This window comes from Pongo pygmaeus, chromosome 11, assembly GCF_028885625.2.
Source record: "Pongo pygmaeus isolate AG05252 chromosome 11, NHGRI_mPonPyg2-v2.0_pri, whole genome shotgun sequence".
Lineage (NCBI taxonomy): Eukaryota > Metazoa > Chordata > Mammalia > Primates > Hominidae > Pongo > Pongo pygmaeus.
In genome coordinates this window covers 108621210-108641877 of record NC_072384.2, presented here as the reverse complement: position 1 = coordinate 108641877, position 20668 = coordinate 108621210, and the positions used below count along the sequence as shown (strand labels likewise).

The following is a 20668-nucleotide window of genomic DNA, read 5'->3' as shown; positions in this document are numbered from 1 at the left end:
GACTGTGGAAAAATCTAGCATATAGAAGGGAATGAAATAAGAACACTGTTTTACCTAATGCTGAAGAGCGCCGCTGGAGTTCCTCATTAAGCTGTTTTTTATAAGGTGTGGGTGACCTAACAGACTGTGTCCTTGAAGGGAGCTGAGGGCTGGTCCAACTTCCACTCAAAGGCTGCTGTTCTCCCTGGCCTCCTTCTGCTCTCTCTGTAGCAAGGGAACGCTTGGCATTACTTGAAAAACTAAGACTGAGAGTTCAGCAATGAGAAGGAAGTAGATGAAATTTTCAGGCAACAATGTATACATGTATTATATGCGTAACTGAAAATTATTTTTTTTTCCTTTTTCATTTATCTAATTTTTAATACAAGCAGGTTCTCCCTACATTGCCCAGGCTGGTATTGAACCCCTGGCCTCAAGCAATCCTCCCACTTCAGCCTCCCAAAGTGCTGAAATTACAGGCACAGGCCACTGTGCCCAGCCTAGATTTTACAAAAAGAAAATTCAAAGAAGGAGGCAAAATTACAGGCCAATAATCACACCCTTGGTATATATGATCTTCTATTTGTTTCACTTTTCATTAGAAATTTCTTGAGCATATTGAAACAAAATGCAAGCTTCATATGAAGGCAGGGATTTTTTGGGTCTGTTTATGGGACAGATCCCTTACACTATTAAAACAGTTCCCAGCACAAAGGAGGTACCCAATAAACATTTGCTAAATAGAAATTTTATTGTCTTATGACAACTAAGTGTAATGTAGTATGACAAATGGGATCCTGGAACATAAAAAGAACAACTGGTAAAAACTCAAGAAATCTAAATAAAATACATAATTTAGTTAATAATCTATCAATAATAGTTCATTAATTGTAACAAATGTACCAGACAAATGTAAAATGTTAATATAAGGAAAACTGGGTATGGGAGTATACAGAAATTCTATCTTCCCAATTTTTCTGTAAATCTAAAACTCTTCTAAAAAATAGGTTTTTTTTAAGTATCATTGTCTTAAAAATGTACTAAAGGGTTTTCATAGCACTTTAAACATGATCATAAATAAAATTCAGTTAATATTATTAAAGGTTCTGAGTTAATTAACACTATTAACCTCTCCAAATTCTATACAACAACAAGAATTACCTTCTAACATACTTCAAGTAATACAGACAAACGAAAGACAAAAGATATAGGCCATGTTTTTTTAATTCTTGTCCCAAGTAAAAGACATATTACTTAAAAAGAGCTCATTTTAAAAGTATCTTTCCATTTGATGTCATTACATGTACACCTTAGTCTAACAGTTTTAAGTCAACAAGAAGCCTACTGACAGCTTCCAATTTTTGAAAAATATAAACCTTTCCTCCCATGTACTGTTCCTTTCAGTTTCATTGCTTTAAATATTTTAGTTATTAACCCCCAAAAGAACAAAGTCCATTCTATGAACTAACTTGAAGTATATTAAGAAAAAAAGAATAACAAAAAAAGACGACTACTTTCTCTATTAAAAGAAATCTCCTTTTAACCTTTAGTTTTTTATTTATTTATTTTTTTTTTTTGAGATGGAGTCTCGCTCTGTCGCCCAGGCTGGAGTACAGTCGCCCAATCTCGGCTCACTGCAAGCCCCGCCTCCTGGGTTCACGCCATTCTCCTGCCTCAGCCTCCTGAGTAGCTGGGACTACAGGCTCCCGCCAACACAGCCAGCTAATTTTTCTGTATTTTTAGTACAGACGGGATTTCACCGTGTTAGCCAGGATGGTCTTGATCTCCTGACCTCGTGATCCGCCCGCCTCAGCCTCCCAAAGTGCTGGGACTACAGGTGTGAGACACCACGCCTGGCCTAACATTTAGTTTTTAATCCAGACCTTTAGTTACCAATAATTAATGATATTACAGTGAAAATTCTAGCTTTCTCTTCAGCAGTAAACCCTGAAGACCTACGATTAAAGCTATCAGCTTGTTAATAGTTCACTTTCTTACAGACCCAACATTAAAGCTGAACAGAGTACTAACCACTATATGATCATGGTGAGCACTGGAGACAAAGGAGCATTTCAAAGAATCAGACCTGAATCAAACCTCCTATCTGTAATAAGTCTTACCTTTGTTAAAACGAAAGAGATTTACAAAAGAACTATAAGCTGATTTAAAAGGGGGCTCATCTTGATCAGGAGTCAAAGGTTTAAAGTGTGTGAGATGAGAAGGACTAGTAGGAGATCGAGGCAAATCATTAGCAGAGTCCAGTGTTGGGGACGTCTTATCACCTGTGGCCATTTCATGAGTCTGAAAAACAAAAGAAACAAGCAAAAATCTAAATTCTTCAGGAAGCTCAAAAGTTGATTCCAAACAGCATCGAAACATGCAAAAAATCCTATTCTGTGAAAATTCAGATTATGAAAACAAACAGTAAATAAATCTAGCTTCATATATTCCAAAGGACTGAAAACACTGCTGTCTAAATCATAAGAGCCCCAATCATCTAAAACTATGATCTGATAGCCAACTCAATTTTAAATATTTCTATTCAAATTATAGAAAATATTTAAATTAATAAAAATTTGGAGGTAAAGCATTAATGTGAGCAGGCAGAAAGAAAAATAAGCATTTTCACATCATTTCTATCTCTTTCATTTTAAGATGTTTCAGAAGAAGGGATACACAACAGCTTTTTAAAGTTATGGGGGGAAGCTAGTTATACAACACACATATAAATTCTTCAGTCTTATTTTCCTTATTTCAACTTTTTTTTTTTTTTTTTGGAGATGGAGTCTTGCTCTGTCGCCCAGACTGGAGTGCAGTGGCGTGATCTTGGCTCACCGCAACCTCTGCCTCCCAGGTTCAAGTGATCCTCGTGCCTCAGCCTCCTGAGTAGCTGGGACTACAGGCAGGCAGTCACCACGCCCAGTTAATTTTTTGTATTTTCAGTAGAGATGGGGTTTCACCATGTTGGCCAAGCTGGTCTCGAACTCCTGACTTCAGGTAATCCACCCGCCTCAGCCTCCCAAAGTGCTGGGATTACAAGCATGAGCCACCATGCCTGGCCTCAATTTTTATATTTTAAAAAGTAATATAAAAATCATCATATTTCTAAGACGAGGACATGAAAGTCATCCTCTAATGACATGTCTACAAAACTTTAACAATTACCTCAAGCTACACTTCATGACCTATGACAACTATTCAAATTAACAAGTTGTTCCCCACTATCTTTGCTCCTAAACACATGAACATGGTTTTTCCTCCCTTTAAGCCTCAATTCATAGAGACATTAAGATGAAGATCTTCTTAAAGGGCTTTGTTTCTAAATAACCAAAAAATCATATTTCAACCGAAGCAATAAAGCTAACCACATCACCAGATGGAAGTTACAGAAAAGTACTATTTTCTGCCATATTGATTTATATTTCAAAGAGAAGAACCATGGATAACTCTAATCATTAAAATAATGTAGACTGGGCCAGGCGCGGTGGCTCACACCTATAATCCCAGCACTTTGGGAGGCCGAAGTGGGCAGATCACCTGAAGTCAGGAGTTCGAGACCAGCCTGGCCAACATGGTGAAACCCCATCTCTATCAAAAATACAAAAATTAGCTCAGCATGGTGGCGGGTACCTGTAATCCCAGCTACTCAGGAGGCTGAGCCAGAAGAATCGCTTGAACCCGGGAGGCAGAGGTTACAGTGAGCCAAGATCACGCCACTGCACTCCAGCCTGGGCAACAAGAGCAAAACTCCATCCACACACACACACACACAAAAAAAAAAAATACTGTAGTCTGGCCCAGACACAGACTCTGCAAGAGATGGGTGCCCCCATCCGCACACTGTCCTTTGGCCACCAGACATCATGCCTCCCAAGGATATTCTGGGAGGAACCAGCAGGGCCCTCTATCTCCAAAGCTGCTGCCAAGCCAGAAGCAGCATGGGCCCCTCCAGCCAAGACCAAAGCTGAGCCAGCTATCCCATCCCCCAGGCCCCTGAGAAAACCAAGGAGCCCCCAGTTGATCTCTCAAAAGTGGTGATCAAGTTTAACAAGGACCAGCTGGAGGAGTTCAAAGTGGCCTTCAAGCTGTTTAACTGAGTGGGGGATGGCAAGATCCTATACAGCCAGTTTGGGGACATGATGGGGGCCCTGGACCAGAACCTCACCAGTGCCAAGGTGATGAAGGTCCTGGGGAACCCCAAGAGTGATGAGCTGAAGTCCCGGCATGTGGACTTCAAGACTTTCCTGCCCATGCTCCAGGCAGCAGCCAAGAAGCGGAACCAAGGCACATATGAGGACTACTCGGAGGGGCTTCATGTGTTAGTCAAGGAGGGGAACAGCAAAGTCACGGGAGCAGAGCTCAGACAAGTCCTCACCACCCTGGAAGAGAAGATGGCTGAGGAGGAGATGGAGACTGTTCTGGCAGGACATGAGGACAGCATCAACTAGGAGGCCTTCCTGAAACACTTCCTAAGCTTACTGAGCTCTGTAGATCCCTAGGGCCCAGACACTGGGCCCCCGCAGGCAGAAGCATGTTCCAGCCACCAGAAGGCTACCTACTGTTTCAAAATAAAGACAACGTTCCTCCCTTGGAGAAAACAATATATATTCTATAGTTTATAATCTAGTCTCCACTTTACAAAGAGGACATTACAGTCTTGGTAAAATGCTTTTCACATTCAAAATCATAGCTACCATCTCATTTTATTCTTACAATCCTGGAAGGCACACACAGCTGGCTTTACTACATTTTACCTTTGAGGCAACCAAGGTACACTGAACCTAAAACAACTTTCTTGGGGGTCACACAGACATTAGTAGAACTATCACTATACCCCAAGTCTCACCCCAAAAGAATTACTTAAATTAAAATTACTTTTGTAGCTCTTCACACTTTCCTTTTAGCCTATCCGCGTTCTCTAACTACTTAAGGCTTTGTCTGATCAATAATTTAATTAATAAATTAAGGCAGAAATGAAACCACTGACTTAAACAGAATTTTGGCAATACATGTTTATTTGGGGGGGGAAGAAAAAGAGGAAGAGGAAGGGGAAGGAAAGAGGAAGGAGAAAAGGAAGAAGAAGGGGAAGGAAGGTTTCTAATATCTTCCATTGAGAAGAATAATCAACAATCCTTCTGAAGTGTCATGACAATTCAGCAAAAATTGTTGGGAAGTAAGCTGATAACTGATCAAGTACACACTCAAAAAAAGAGTTTTTTTATTTAAAAAAAAAAAAAAAAAAGAGGCCAGGCACTGTGGCCTCATGTCTGTAATCCCAGCACTTTAGGAGGCTGAGATGGGGGGATCGCTTGAGGCCAGGAGTTCCAGACCAGCCTAGTCAACATAGCGAGACTTCATCTCTATTTTATTTAGGGAAAAAAAAAAAAAAAAAGAGCTCTGGAGAGAAACGATAATGTGATGGCCGTAACAACTACCCCTGGAAAACAGCCTACATTCTACTTTGACACAAGTAATGTCAGAAGCAGAGATGGCATTCTGCCTAAAGAGTCTTAGAATTACTTCTAAAGGTTATCTACACAAAAATTATACTTGGCTTTGGAAATAAGAAGATAAAAATTCCCATGAAAACACTTAGCAAGTGTAGTCTCTGAAATATAAACCCAATCATATAGTTAACCCTAATAATTACATGATGACACTAGGGCCCTGAAAAAATTATAACTCTCACTCTTTAGCAGCTTAACAACGCTTTAAATATAAATTAGGACTCTTTCCTGAGTGGTAATCAGTCCTATTAACCTACCTACCCAAAGCCTTCTGATATATCATCAATACTTCACCATTTCTAATTCAGGCTACTAATATATGCAGACTTACTACAAACTATCAGAAGCCAGTCAGTAAAGGCCGGACGTGGTTGCTCACACCTGTGATCCCAGCACTTTGGGAGTCCGAGGCAGGAAAATCCCTTGAGCCTGGGAGGCGGAGACTGCAGTGAGCCGAGATCACACCACTTCACTCCAGCCTGGGCGAGGGAGGGAGACCCCCGCCCCGTGGCTCACGCCTGTAATCCCAGCACCTTGGGAGGCCGAGGTGGGTGAATTGCCTGAGGTCAGGAATTCAAAACCAGCTTAGCTAACATGGTGAAACCCCGTCTCCCCTAAAAATACAAAAATTAGCCGAGCGTGGTGTCGCGCGCCTGCAATCTAGCTACTCAGGAGGCTGAGGCAGGAGAATCGCCTGAACTCTGGGAGGCGGAGGTTGCAGTCGGCGGAGATCGCGCCACTGCACTCCAACCTGGGGGACAGAGCGTGACTGTCTCTCAAAAAAAAAAAAAACTGGAAATGTAATAATTTAGGAAAGCTGAATATTGGAAATGTTAGCTTCTATCAACAAAGATTTCTTGTTCAATTTTTGACCAACACGCCTAAAGGAAAACCAGAGCACAATCCAGAAAGCAGAAAAAGGGAGAACATACGAAATTAGCCTTGCTCCACAGAAGAGATTTAACCTACACAATCTTTGTCACAAACACAAAAGAAAGAAAGAACATTTTTTGTAAGAAAACTGACAGAGTGGGAGTTTTGGAGTGCCAAAAAAAGGGGCTCAAATAAATCAGAAATAAGTACACTATACCAAGCGACTACCTCTATTGTCAACACTGGACATATTTTACAACACAGGATGCACTGCGTCAATACTAGATAATGAATCATGTACACACATCAGATACACACGAATGACTTGCTTTATACAGAATTCCAGCACTTCTTATATTTCTTGACCGTCTTAGGAATAACCCGATTGGGCAGAAAACCCCTAAGTCCTAAAAGTTTCCAACACATTCCATTCTCATCCTTTTGTTGGGAACATTCTAAGCAAAGGGTAAACACTAATTGGGAAATAAGGCTCCTCCTCAAGAGACTCCGAAACCTAAGGTGAAATGGAATCGTCTCAAATAGCAGAGGCAAGCATTTAAAAAGACAAACACATATTTGAACCCCCACGGTTGGTTTGGTATCGTTTCTGCAGCTCATGAACTTTCTTTTCCAGCCTACGGATGCGCCTCTGACAAACTCAGAACTCATGCACTCAGAGGGAAAAGCAACTGGACTCTTCCCCTCCTAATTAAGTTCAGGCGTAAGGGTCGAGAGAGAGGCAAAGGAACTTCAAATGTTTCCAAGGAAATCTCAAGGGCCCCACCCGGCTTCCGTCCCCACTCGCCAGACAACGCAGCCGGAGAATCGGGAGGACCAGCTAATTATAAAGCCAGATTCTCTGCCCTTCCTTGCTCAGCCGCAGCCAGGACCTAGCCCCGGCTGTGGAGCCCTGGTTCTCACTTTCACCTCAGCTCTGGCCCAGGAGTTCCCCATACCGGCCTCCTTCCCATGCTGAGCCCCAGCCGGCCAAGCTCCAGGCCCCCTCCCTTACCTGCGCCTCCCGCCCCGGCCGCGCCGGCCTCCCCGGCTGCCCCCCACCCCAGCCTCCGCTTCAACGGCTCAGCCCCCCGGAAGTCGGCCCCCTAGCGCGGCGGTGGGCTCTTCAGGCCGCGGACGGTTGCGGCAGGAAGCGAAGCTGCTTACATGGTTGATGCGGCTTCTCGCTCCCCGCCCCCCCAAGACTCCGCCCTCTGTTTTCCTGTCCCCCAATCCGAAATCTTTCCCTGGGGCCGGCTCCTCCCAGCCCGGCCGACGCTCGGATCAGATGCTCAGGCAGAAGGAGTCCAGCCCAGATCGAGTCGTCCTGATCTTTTGGCCCAGATTAGGCCGCCTCAGCCTTCCTGGAAGAAGCCAGGGGGACTGCGCGCGTGAGCGTCACGCGTGCGGGGTCAACGGATGGGTGCTTGGTGCTCTGGGCACTGCACGGGTGCTGGCTGGACTGCGGTTACCGTATGTGTTCGATACTGTGGGCACTCATAATATGTTATTGCCTTGTTGTAGACAGTTCACTCGTGTAGCACTGAACCGGAGTTAGCGATGACTTTGTTTCCAGACTTGCATGACTCCGCCAATAACCAGCCATATGATCTTAAACAAATTGCTCATTTATTTAGGACTTAGACCTCTGGCGTGTAAAGTCGGATTAATAAAAGGACTCACTTCTTAATACTTTTTTGAGATTAAGTAAATGCACTTAAAGCGAATGGCACAGTTCCCTGACCCAGAGTAAGTGATGTTGGCTTTATAGTTAATTTTTTCATTTAGGTGTTGTGTTGCAAATGCTGATGCAAATAAAGTTACCAAGCCCAAGCCCTATCTTACTCAGCTTGGCTAGCGTTATTCGTCATTTCTGTCCTGCTGAGAGCGCAGTGCAGTTAACTGCAGAAAACATGCCCGCCGCAGTTGTGGGACTTGGTAGGGGAGGATGGAAAGCAGACGAAACCTAAAGGGAAATGCAGTTTTAAATTCTGTGAGTCCTTTTCCTCAAGAGTTTTGTCAAATCCCAACCCAGTTTTCCTTGAGTTGGAAAGCACCATCAAAACCTGCAGGTTGATTCCAGTGCAAATCCCAGTCACCATCCTCAGCTGGGCCCTTCAGCAATCTTTCTGGGAGTCTGTAGTCAGTTTCTCCCATTCCTTATTACTGCTGCGTCAGACCACCACCACGACCCCCACATTACCTTGACTATCATTCTCATCAGAGAATCTTATTTTATACCCAAGTGAAACATCCCAAGGTATCTGGGCGTGACCCTTAACAACCTAATTCCCGCCACACCACAACATTTACCTACATCCACATCTGCCCTAGTCTGCCTTTCTCCCTCATCTCTCTGAGGAAGGGGCCTCTTCTTCCCCAGCTCAATCCTTTTGGCCCCCAGTTCACCCTCTCCTGCCTGGGAGCTTGCACCATATCTGCAAACTTCCCCTTTTCCAATGACTCTGCCTCTTCAGCCCACAAAGATGCTCAAGTCTCTGCCTTCCTTTAAAAAAATTTTAAAAAAAAATTTAAGATAAGCAAAAAAGGCCCTCGTAATTATCACCATATGTTAATATTTCATAAACCTACAATAAAGTGTAAAATAGGTACAGAGATCATATGAAAAGAATAAATTACCCAGCCACGACGACTGCAGTGTATGTAGAAACTCCATCTATGGTTAAAAACAAAAAAAAAGTCCACTCCACAAATATTTTTGAGTCCCTAATTTAACCAGCAGTGTGTTAGTTATAGAAGCACTGCACTAAGGATAAAATTATAAACATATCCCAGTGCTTCACTTGACTAGCCTAAAAAATAAAAATATATGTGAACATTACACAGTACATGTCCTCAAGAAGCTTGCTGTCTAATATCTATATTAGCTTACAGTTTAATTTCTGTGGAAAAGAGATTGAAAACTGGGCTACTCTTTTTGCAAAAAAAAATCATTTTAGATTCTCACTTCACACTAGACATCCAAAATTAATTCCAGATGAATTTTATCTGTAGAGAGATTGTCTGTGTATATATCCTCCTCAAAAACTTTCATTCAAGCACAGATTTAGGATTCTTGCTGAATCAATTATTGTTTGATGATATACTTCTATTCCTCTCTATGTATTAGTTGAATTTTATTGCAACTAATAGCGTTCCATCTTTTTCTTTCTTTTTTTTTTTTTTTTTAATTTATGAAGTATTTATTGATCATTCTTGGGTGTTTCTGGGAGAGGGGGATATGGGAGGGTCATAGGATAATAGTGGAGAGAAGGTCAGGAGATAAACACATGAACAAAGGTCTCTGGTTTTCCTAGGCAGAGGACCCTGCGGCCTTCTGCAGTGTTTGTGCCCCTGGGTACTTGAGATTAGGGAGTGGTGATGACTCTTAAAGAGCATGCTGCCTTCAAGCATCTGTTTAACAAAGCACATCTTGCACCGCCCTTAATCCATTTAACCCTGAGTTGACACAGCACATGTTTCAGAGAGCACGGGGCTGGGGGCAAGGCCATAGATCAACAGCATCCCAAGGCAGAAGAATTTCTCCTAGTCAGAACAAAATGGAGTCTCCTATGCCCACCTCTTTCTACACAGATACAGCAACAATCTGATCTCTCCTTCCTTTCGCCACACTTCCCCCCCCCTTCCTTTCAACAAAACCGCCATCGTCCTCATGGCCCGCTCCCGATGGTCGCTGTCTCTTCGGAGCTGTTGGGTACACCTCCCAGACAGGGCGGCCGGGCAGAGGCGCTCCTCACCTCCCAGACAGGGCGGCCGGGCAGAGGCGCTCCTCGCTTCCCAGACGGGGCTGCCCGGGCAGAGGCGCTCCTCACTTCCCAGATGGGGAGGCCGGGCAGAGGCGCTCCTCGCTTCCCCGACGGGGCCGCCCGGGCAGAGGCACTCCTCACTTCCCAGACGGGGCTGCCCAGGCAGAGGCGCTCCTCACTTCCTCCCAGACCGGGTGGCAGCCGGGCAGAGGCGCTCCTCACTTCCCAGACGGGGCGGCCGAGCAGAGGCGCTCCTCACCTCCCAGAGGGGGCGGCCGGGCAGAGGCGCTCCTCACTTCCCAGATCGGGCGGCCGGGCAGAGGCGCTCCTCACTTCCCAGACGGGGCGGCCGGGCAGAGACGCTCCTCACCTCCCAGACGGGGCGGCCGGGCAGAGGCGCTCCTCACTTCCCAGACTGGGCGGCCGGGCAGAGGCGCTCCTCACTTCCCAGACTGGGCGGCCGGGCAGAGGCGCTCCTCACCACCTAGACGGGGTGGCCAGGCAGAGGCGCTCCTCACTTCCCAGACGGTGTGGCGGCTGGGCAGAGGCGCTCCTCCCTTCCCAGATGGGGCAGCCAGGCAGAGGCGCTCCTCACTTCCTCCCAGACGGGGTGGCGGCCAGGCAGAGGCGCTCCTCACTTCCCAGAGGGGGCGGCCGGGCAGAGGTGCGCCTCACTTCCTCCCAGACGGGGTGGCGGCCGGGCAGAGGCGCTCCTCACCTCCCAGACGGGGCGGCCGGGCAGAGGCGCTCCTCACCTCCCAGACGGAGTGGCCAGGCAGAGGCGCTCCTCACTTCCCATATGGGGTGGCGGCCGGGCAGAGGCGCTCCTCACTTCCCAGATGGGGCAGCCGGGCAGAGGCGCTCCTCACTTCCTCCCAGACGGGGTGGCGGCCAGGCAGAGGCGCTCCTCACCTCCCAGACGGGGCGGCCGGGCAGAGGTGCTCCTCATCTCCCAGACGGGGCGGCCGGGCAGAGGTGCTCCTCATCTCCCAGACGGGGCAGCCGGGCAGAGGTGCTCCTCACTTCCTCCCAGACGGGGTGACAGCCGGGCAGAGGCGCTCCTCACCTCCCAGACGGAGTGGTCAGGCAGAGGCGCTCCTCACTTCCCATATGGGGTGGCGGCCGGGCAGAGGCGCTCCTCACTTCCCAGATGGGGCAGCCGGGCAGAGGCGCTCCTCACTTCCTCCCAGACGGGGTGGCGGCCAGGCAGAGGCACTCCTCACCTCCCAGACGGGGCGGCCGGGCAGAGGTGCTCCTCATCTCCCAGATGGGGCAGCCGGGCATAGGTGCTCCTCACTTCCTCCCAGACGGGATGGCAGCCAGGCAGAGGCACTCCTCACCTCCCAGACGGGGCGGCCGGGCAGAGACGCTCCTCACTTCCCATACGGGGTGGCGGCTGGGCAGAGGCACTCCTCACTTCCTCCCAGACGGGGTGGTGGCCAGGCAGAGGTGCTCCTCACTTCCCAGACGGGGTGGCTGGGCAGAGGCGCTCCTCACTTCCCATACGGGGTGGCAGCCGGGCAGAGGCGCTCCTCACTTCCCAGATGGGGCAGCCGGGCAGAGGCGCTCCTCACTTCCTCCCAGACGGGGTGGCGGCCGAGCAGAGGCGCTCCTCACTTCCCAGACGGGGCGGCCGGGCAGAGGTGCTCCTCACTTCCTCCCAGACGGGGTGGCGGCCGGGCAGAGGCGCTCCTCACCTCCCAGACGGGGTGGCCGGGCAGAGGCGCTCCTCCCTTCCCAGACGGAGTGGCCAGGCAGAGGCGCTCCTCACTTTCCAGAGTGGGCGGCCGGGCAGAGGCGCTCCTCACTTCCTCCCAGACGGGGCGGCTGGGCAGAGGCGCTCCTCACCTCCCAGAAGGGGCAGCTGGGCAGAGGCGCTCCTCACTTCCCATATGGGGTGGCAGCCGGGCAGAGGCGCTCCTCACTTCCCAGACGGGGTGGCGGCCAGGCAGAGGCGCTCCTCACTTCCCAGATGGGGCAACTGGGCAGAGGCGCTCCTCACTTCCTCCCAGACGGGGTGGCGGCCAGGCAGAGGCGCTCCTCACCTCCCAGACGGGGCGGCCGGGCAGAGGTGCTCCTCATCTCCCAGACGGGGCAGCCGGGCAGAGGCGCGCCTCACTTCCTCCCAGACGGGGTGGCAGCCGGGCAGAGGGGCTCCTCACATCCCAGATGATGGGCGGCCGGGCAGAGGCGCTCCTCACTTCCCAGATATGGCGGCCGGGCAGAGGGGCTCCTAACATCCCAGACGATGGGCGGCCAGGCAGAGATGCTCCTCACTTCCTAGACGGGGTGGCGGCGGGGCAGAGGCTGTAATCCTAGCACTTTAAGAGGCCAAGGCAGGAGGCTGGTAGGTGGAGGTTGCAGCAAGCCGAGATCACACCACTGCACTCCAGCCTGAGCACCATTGAGCATTGAGTTAGCGAGACTCCGTCTGCAATCCCAGCACCTCGGGAGGCCAAGGCAGGCAGATCACTCGAGGCCAGGAGCTGGAGACCAGCCCGGTCAACACAGCGAAACCCCATCACCACCAAAAATACAAAAACCATTCAGGCGTGGCGGCGGGCGCCTGCAATCCCAGGCACTCGGCAGGCCGAGGCAGGAGAGTCACAGGAGCCCGAGGCAGGGAGGTTGCAGCGAGCCGAGATCATGGCAGTACAGTCCAGCTTCGATAACAGCGGGAGACCGAAAAAAGAAGGAGAGGGAGACCGAAGAGAGGGAGACCAAAGAGAGGGAGACCGAAGAGAGGGAGACCGAAGAGAGGGAGAGGGAGAGGGAGAGGGAAAGCTTCTTTCTTTCTTTATATTGGTTAGTATGACTTTGGACTCATTTTCTTCCAACATGTTATAGTTCATTACTGCCACTATTCATTTCTGTGCTCCAGGTGTCCCCGCCTTGGCTGGTGTGAGCCCCTTCCAGCAGACTCCTGAGTCCATTTGACATGCCTCCATTACTATTTGAGCACATCTTACTTTTTGTTCTTTTTCTCTCTCTGCCACCCCTTACCCCGGCAACCACCATTCTACCCACTACTTTTATGAGTTCAACATTTTTAAATTCCATATGTATGAGATCTTGTGGTATATTTCTGTGCCTGGCTTATTTCACTTAACATAATGTCCCCAGATTCATCCATGTTGTCACAAAAGACAGAATTTCCTTATTTTTTAAGGCTGAATAATGTTCCACAGTATATATATATACCACATTTTATTATATTTTATTTTTTTGACATGGAGTCTGTCACCAAGGCTGGAGTACAGTGGTGCAATCTGGGCTCACTGCAATCTCCGCCCTCCACCCCACCCCGCTACCTCCACCCCACCCCTATTCTCCTGCCTCAGCCTCCCAAGTAGCTGGGATTACAGGCACCTGTCACTGCACCTGGCTAATTTTTGTATTTTTAGTAGAGACGGGGTTTCGCTGTGTTGGCCGGGCTGGTCTTGAACCCCTCACCTCGTGATCCACCTGCCTCAGCCTCCCAAAGTGCTGGGATTACAGGCGTGAGCCACCGTGCCCAGCCCCACATTTTCTTTATTCAGTTGTTCATTGATGGACACTTAGGTTGATTTCATATCTTGGCTATTGTGAATAATGCTGCAATAAAGATGGGAGTGCAGATACCTCTTAAAAATAGTGATTTTGGCTTGCCACGGTGGCTCGCGCCTGTAATCCTAGCACTTTGGGAGGCCAAGATGGAAGGATTGCTTGAGGCCAGGAGTTCAACACCAGCCTGGTCAACATAGCAAGACCCCAAGTCTATAAAAAGATTTTTTTTAATTTCAATAAAAGAAAAAAATAGTGATTTTATTTCCTTTGGATATATACCCTATAGTGGGATGGCTGGATCACATGATAGTTTTATTTTTAAATTTTTTGACAACTTCCATACTGTTTTCCATAATGGCTGTACTAATTTGCATTCCTACCAACAGTGTGCAAGGGTTTCCTTTTCTCTATTTTCTCTCCAATCTTGTTATCTTTTGTCTTTTTGATATAGCCATTGTAATAGGTGTGAAGTGATATCTCTCATTGTGGTTTTAATTTGCGTTTGTCTGATGATTAATTATGTTGAACTTTTTTTTTCACATACCTGTTGGCCATTTGTATGTCCTCTTTTGAGAAATGTCTATTCACATCCTTTGCCCATTTTATAATCAGATTATTTGTTTTCTTACTATTGAGTTGTTTGAGTTCCTTATATATTTTGGATATTATCCCTTTATCAGATGTATGGCTGGCAAATATTTGCTCCTGTTCTCTGTTGTCTCTTCAGTCTGTCGATTGTAACCCTTGCTCTGTAGAAACTTTTCAGTTTTATATAATCCCATTTGTCTATTTGGCTTTTGTAGCCTGTGCTTTTGGGGTCATATCTAAAAAATCACTACTCAGACCAATGTCATGGAGCTTTTCCCTCTCGTTTTTTTCTAGTAGTTTTACAGTTTCAGGTGGTACACATACGTCTTCAATTTATTTGAGTTGATTATTATATATAGTATGAGATAAGCCTCTAATTTCATTCTCCGGCATATGGATATCCCATTTCCCCATTACTACTTATTGAAGAGAATATCCTTTCCCTATTGTGTATTCTTGGCCTCTTATTGAACAATTGACTGTAAATGGGTAGATTTATTTCTGGACTCTTTATTTTTTTCATTTTTTAATTTTTTAAAAAAATTAGCAATCCTATTAACTGATGGACTCTTTATTCTGTTCAGTTGGTTTGTCTGTTTCTCTGCCAGTACCATGCTGTTCTGATTACTGTAGCTTTGCAGTATATTTTGAGATCAAGCAGTATGATGCTTCTAGCTTTGTTCTTTTTGCTCAAGATTTCTTTAGCTATTCAGCCTCTTTTGTCATTCCATAGGAATTTTAGAGTTTTTTTTCTAGCTGTGCTAAAAATGTCATTGGAATTTTTATAGGGATTGCATTGAATCTGTGGATCACTTTGGACATTTTAACAATATTAATTCTTTCAACCCATAAACATTAGATGTCTTTTTATTTATTTCTGTCTTCTTCAGTTTCTTTCATCAATGTTTTATAGGTTTCAGTGTGTGGATCTTTTACTTCTGTTAAATTTATTTTTTTTTATTTTATTTTTTTTTTGAGATGGAGTCTCACTCTGTCGCCCGGGCTGGAGTGCAGTGGCGCCATCTCGGCTCACTGCAACCTCCGCCTCCCAGGTTCAAGCGATTCTCTTGCCTCAGCCTCCTGATTAGCTAGGATTGCAGGCACCTGCCATTGCACCCAGCTAATTTTTTTTGTATTTTTAGTAGAGACGGGTTTCACCATGTTGGCCAGGCTGGTCTCAAACCCCTGACCTCGTGCTTCGCCTGCCTCGGCCTCCCAAAGTGCTGGGATTACAGGTGTGAGCCACCGCACCTGGCCCATATTTATTTCTAAGTATTTTAATATATTTTTGTAGCCATTGCAAATAGGATTGTTTTATTGATTTCTCTTTCAGATAGTTCTCTGTTAATATTTAGAAACACTACTCATTTTTGTATACTGATTTTATATCCTACATTACTAAATTTGTTTATTCTAATAGTTTTTTGGTGCAGTCTTTAGGGTTTTTTATGTATAAGATCACGTAATCTGCCAGGCGTGGTGGCTCATGCCTGTAATCCCAGCACTTTGGGAGGCAGAGGTAGGCAGATCATGAGCTCAGGAGTTCGAGACCAGCCTGGCCAACATGCTGAAACCCCGCCTCTACTAAAAATACAAAAATTAGCCAGGCATGGTGGTGCATGCCTATAGTCCCAAATACTTGGGAGGCTGAGGCAGGAGAATTTCTTGAACCCAGGAGGCAGAGGTTGCAGTGAGCCAAGATCTCACTGCTGCACTCCAGCGTGGGTGACAGAGTAAGACTCTGTCTCAAAAAAAAAAAAACAAAAAAAAACAAAAAAAAAAACATGTAATCTGCAAACAGGTACAATTTAATTTACTAGGACTTCTACTACTATGTTAAATAGAAGTGGCAAGAGTGCATGTATGTCCTGGTCATGTTCCTGACCTTAGAGGAAAAGCTCCTTTTTACTGTTGAAATGATGTTAACTGTTGGTTTGTCATATATAACCTTTATTGTGTTGAGGCATATTCTTGCTATACCTAATTTGTTGAGAGCACTTCCTTACTTTTTGACCCAGCAGGCTCATCTTGAACTTTCCCTGCCCCGGGCCTAGAATCATTCAGCTCTCAAAGGAGCACCAATTCCTTTTAGTAGGGATGCAGACATGTTTGTAAAAATTATGAAACTCAGTTCCAGCTAGGATGCAATAAAATTAGCACTCTCTTACACTGCATGTGAAAATGTAAATTGGTATATTCCCCCCTAGAAAATGATTTGGTGGATTTAACAAGCACCTTAAATATATTTATACTTCATGATCCAATAATTCCCATTCTAGCAATCTAGCCCAAAGAATTGATCTGTGTTTTAAAAAAGTAAGATAAAGACATTTGTCACAGCCATTTAAACATTAAAGAAACAAAAAGGAAACATCCAATACAAACCAACACAAATAACATGAAAGCAATATAATCAAATCCATTCTAACCAACACAACCGACATGGAAGTAATACAAATGATTTTTTAAAATATGTAGGCATCAATAGTATGTTGACTAAGACTTTTAAAAGCATTTTTCCGCCAGGCGTGGTGGCTCACGCCTGTAATCCCAACACTTGGGGATGCCAAGGCGGGCAGATCACTTGGGGTCAGGAGTTTGAGACCAGCCTGGCCAATATGGTGAAACCCCATCTCTGCTAAAAATACAAAAATTAGCCAGGCGTGGTGGCCTGCGCCTGTAATCCCAGCTGCTCGGGAGACTGAGGCAGGAGAATCACTTGAACCCTAGAGGTGGAGGTTGCAGTGAGCCAAGATCATGCCACTGCACTCCAGCCTGGGTGACAGAGCCAGACTCCATATAAAAAATAAAAAAGTATTTTTCTTCACTTTACAATCAACCTTCTTGAAAAGGTTTTCTTGTCTCCCTTTCCATACTCCCCATTCATGCTTCAGTCCCCTGTAGTATGGCTTCTATCTTCTGATCCTCATAGAACCATTCCACTTCTATCTTCATCCTCATAGAGCCTTTTTACTAAAAGTGAATTCAAGAGGTCTTCCTTCTGCCAAAATTATTTTCAGACCCTGTCTTTTTTTTTTAAATCTCTCTGTAGTACTCCCTCTTTTTTGAAAACTTTCTTGTCTGTTGGCTTCTATGACATCAGGCTCTGCTGATTCTTTGTTAACCCCCAGACTCTCCTTCTCATTCTCTTTGTGGGGGCTCCTTTTCCTCTACCTGACCTTTAAGATGTAAGTGTCCCTCAGAGTTCTCACTGAGGCTGACTTTTCTCCTTACTTTGAAGTCCTAGATAATATATACTCTGTCTTCAACTGTTATCAACACATGCTAAAGATTCCCAAATTTCTTTCTCCAGCCCACCCTTTCTGAACTGCAGATGAGGCCAACCGCCTCGTGGACATCATCTTGCTGTCCCATGGCATCGCAAAGTTAAGAAACCTTAAACTTAACCCATGATCTTGGCCATCAAATCTGTGACTCTATGTATATTCCTTCCTTGTTGAACTGCACCTTGTCTCCCAAACTCCAAATTCAGAATTCCCTTTTGCTGTTCTTTTTCTCATAATCTTCATGGACAATCAATGACCAAGCTCTATTCATTCTACCTCAGTTTTTTTTAGATAATCAAAATGAAAATACAACCACATTAGAATATTTATGAGAACCCCGTTATCTGGATGAGTGTCTCAAAACCAAATGCTTACAGAAATTTCATGGCCCATGTTTCCAGTTGTGTTTATAACAGTATTTGGGGCCAGACTATTAAAATACTCAGATTCTTTTACTGGCTAAATGAAAGACAAATGATGTCAACACATGCAATATTAACCAAATAGAGAGGGGTGCTGGGCTAAATGAACCATCATATGTCATCCAGTAAAATAGGCTGGCTATGTAAAAAAGAACGTGCACATGGCCGGGCACGGTGGCTCACGCCTGTGATCCCAGCACTTTGGGAGGCCAACGCTGGTGGATCACGAGGTCAGGAGATCGAGATCATCCTGGCTCACATGGTGAAACCCGTCTCTACTAAAAATACAAAAACAAAATTAGCCAGGTGTGGTGGCGGGCACCTGTAGTCCCAGCTACTTGGGAGGCTGAGACGGGAGAATGGCGTGAACCCGAGAGGTGGAGCTTGCAGTGAGCTGAGATTGCGCCACTGCACTCCAGCCTGGGCGACAGAGCGAGACTCTGTCTCAAAAAAAAGAAAAAAAAAAAAGAACGTGCACATAACCAGTGAGCTTCATCTTCCCATTTCAAGAAGTAATTTAATTTCAGCAAAATGTTATTTGTTATATTTAAGTGATATTAATGGTAATGTGTTGTTTTCTACTTTTCTTTCTAGTCATTTTATCTATAAATTTTTTTATCTTACAGTTGTATAAGAGCTGTCAGCCTAAGGAGCATATATCTAGTTTTATGCATATTTATAGCAATATTTTAATGTCAATCCTAGGGATCTGAAAAATAATTTTTTTAAGAGATAGGGTCTCGCTTGGTTGCCCCAGTTAGAGTGCAGTGGTGCAATTATAGCTCACTGGAGCCTGCAGCCTTGAATTCTTGGGCTCAAGTGATCCTCCCACTTCAGCCTCCCAGGTAGCTAGAACTATAGGTGCAATCTTGCCTAATTTTTGTTTGTTTCTTTCTTTCTTTTGTATAAAGAGGGTCTCCCTATGTTGCCCAGGCTGGTTGCAAACTCCTAGCCTCAAGCAATCCTCCTGCCTTGGCCTCCCAAAGTGCTGAGATTACAGACTTGAGCCACTGCACCCGGCCAAATTTTTCAGTGGAAAATGAACTCCTCCATTACTGGCTTAGGAAACACTGTTTTAGATGCTGAGACTCCAATAACTGCCACCTTTACTGCTACATTGGCTTAAGCCAAATTTGCAGCCATCTCTAGCAAGTGTTTAGAATTTGATATAACATGTTTTGTGATTGAATTTGCCTTGGTTCTATGTAACATCCTATAGCTATTCATTTTTTAACCTTATTTTTCTCAATTATGGTCAATGTTTTTATTGTGCTATATTTGATGTATTTTTATGGCTGCCCTACATTATTTTGGGAACAAGAATAGATATGAATGCTTACTTTCGGTAGTGAGAAAGGGATAATAAGCAATGTGAACCTGATATAATATAAAGTAATTACAGTCTCAGGTGTCTTAGGGCATCAGATTCAAGATGAAAATTAAGAGCATGGAGAAAAGAAAGAGAGATCAGATTGTTACTGTGTCTATGTAGAAATGGAAGACATAAGAAAGTCCATTTTGATCTGTATTAAGAAAAATTATTCTGCTTTGAGATGCTGTTAATCTGTAACTTTAGCCCCAACCCGGTGCTCACAGAAATATGTGCTGTATTGAATCAAGGTTTAATGGATTTAGGGCTGTGCAGGATGTGCCTTGTTAACAATATGTTTGCAGGCAGTATGTCTAGTAAAAGTCATCACCATTCTCCCTTCTTTATTAACCAGGGACACAATGCACTGTGGAAAGCCACAGGGACCTCTGCCCAACAAAGCCTGGGTATTGTCCAAGGTTTCCCCCAACTGAGACAGCCTGAGATATGGCCTTGTGGGAAAGGAAAGGCCTTATATCCCCCAGCCTGACACCTGTCAAGGGTCTGTGCTAAGGAGGAGGAGTGAAAGAGGGAGGCCTCTTTGCAGTTAAGAGGAAGGTTTCTGTCTCCTGCTCGTCCCTGGGAATGCAATGTCTCAGTGTAAAGCTGACCATTCGTTCTATTCTGAGATAGGAGAAAACCGTCCTGTGGCTGGAGGCGAGATATGCTGGCAGCAATACTGCTCTGTTACTCTTTGCTACACTGAGATGTTTGTGTAAAGTGAAACATAAATCTAGCCTATGTGCACATCCAGGCGTAGTACCTCTCCTTGAACTTATTCATGATACAGATTCCTTTGCTCACATGTTTCCTGCTGACCTTCTCCCCACCATCACCCTGTTGCCCTGCCACACTCCCCTCGCCAAGATAGTAAAAATTGTGATCAATAAGTACTGAGGGAACTCAGAGACCAGCGCTGGTGCAGGTCCTTGCACGTTGAGCGCCAGTCTCCTGGGCCCACTGTTCTTTCTATATACTTTGTCTCTGTGTCTTATTTCTTTTCTCAGTCTCTCGGCTCCACCTGATGAGAAATACCCACAGGTGTGGAGGGGCAGACCCCCTTCGAAAAGCTCATATACCTCTCTAAACAGTTCTACAGGAATAAATGGAGGTGGCTGCCAATATCCCTTAAGCCACCTCAAAAACCAAGTTGACAGGGTGTATGCTTTTTTTCTTTTCTCTCGGGAAAAATACCAGTGCCCTCTGGTGTCCAAAGTGCACCTTGAGTAGTACCACGTAGATCAGTTTATCTTCAAAGAATAATGTACTAATTTAATGTTAAGAGATAATTTTTTAAAATAAATTTTGGAGGCTGGGCGCGGTGGCGCCCGCC

At 45.6% G+C, this 20668-nt stretch overlaps 1 protein-coding gene across 28 annotated transcripts in view; it reads right to left on the bottom strand.

Annotated features, from left to right (window-relative positions):
• The window catches only part of PIKFYVE (phosphoinositide kinase, FYVE-type zinc finger containing), a 91254-nt gene extending 83671 nt beyond the window's left edge, over positions 1-7583 (bottom strand). For 14 of the 28 annotated variants that reach the window (XM_063647838.1, XM_063647859.1, XM_063647841.1 and 11 more), the window contains exons 1-3: positions 4145-5203; positions 2100-2280; positions 55-204 (exon numbers count right to left, since the gene is read on the bottom strand). In XM_063647838.1, coding sequence (XP_063503908.1) covers positions 55-204; positions 2100-2280; positions 4145-4231 — 418 coding nt within the window. In that variant the 5' untranslated portion in view covers positions 4232-5203. Of the gene's footprint in view, positions 1-54; positions 205-2099; positions 2281-4144; positions 5204-5817; positions 5921-7371; positions 7500-7523 lie in introns of those variants that run through there. The other 14 variants (XM_063647843.1, XM_063647852.1, XM_063647847.1 and 11 more) reach the window with 8 other exon arrangements.
• Positions 7584-20668: the final 13085 nt, after the last annotated feature.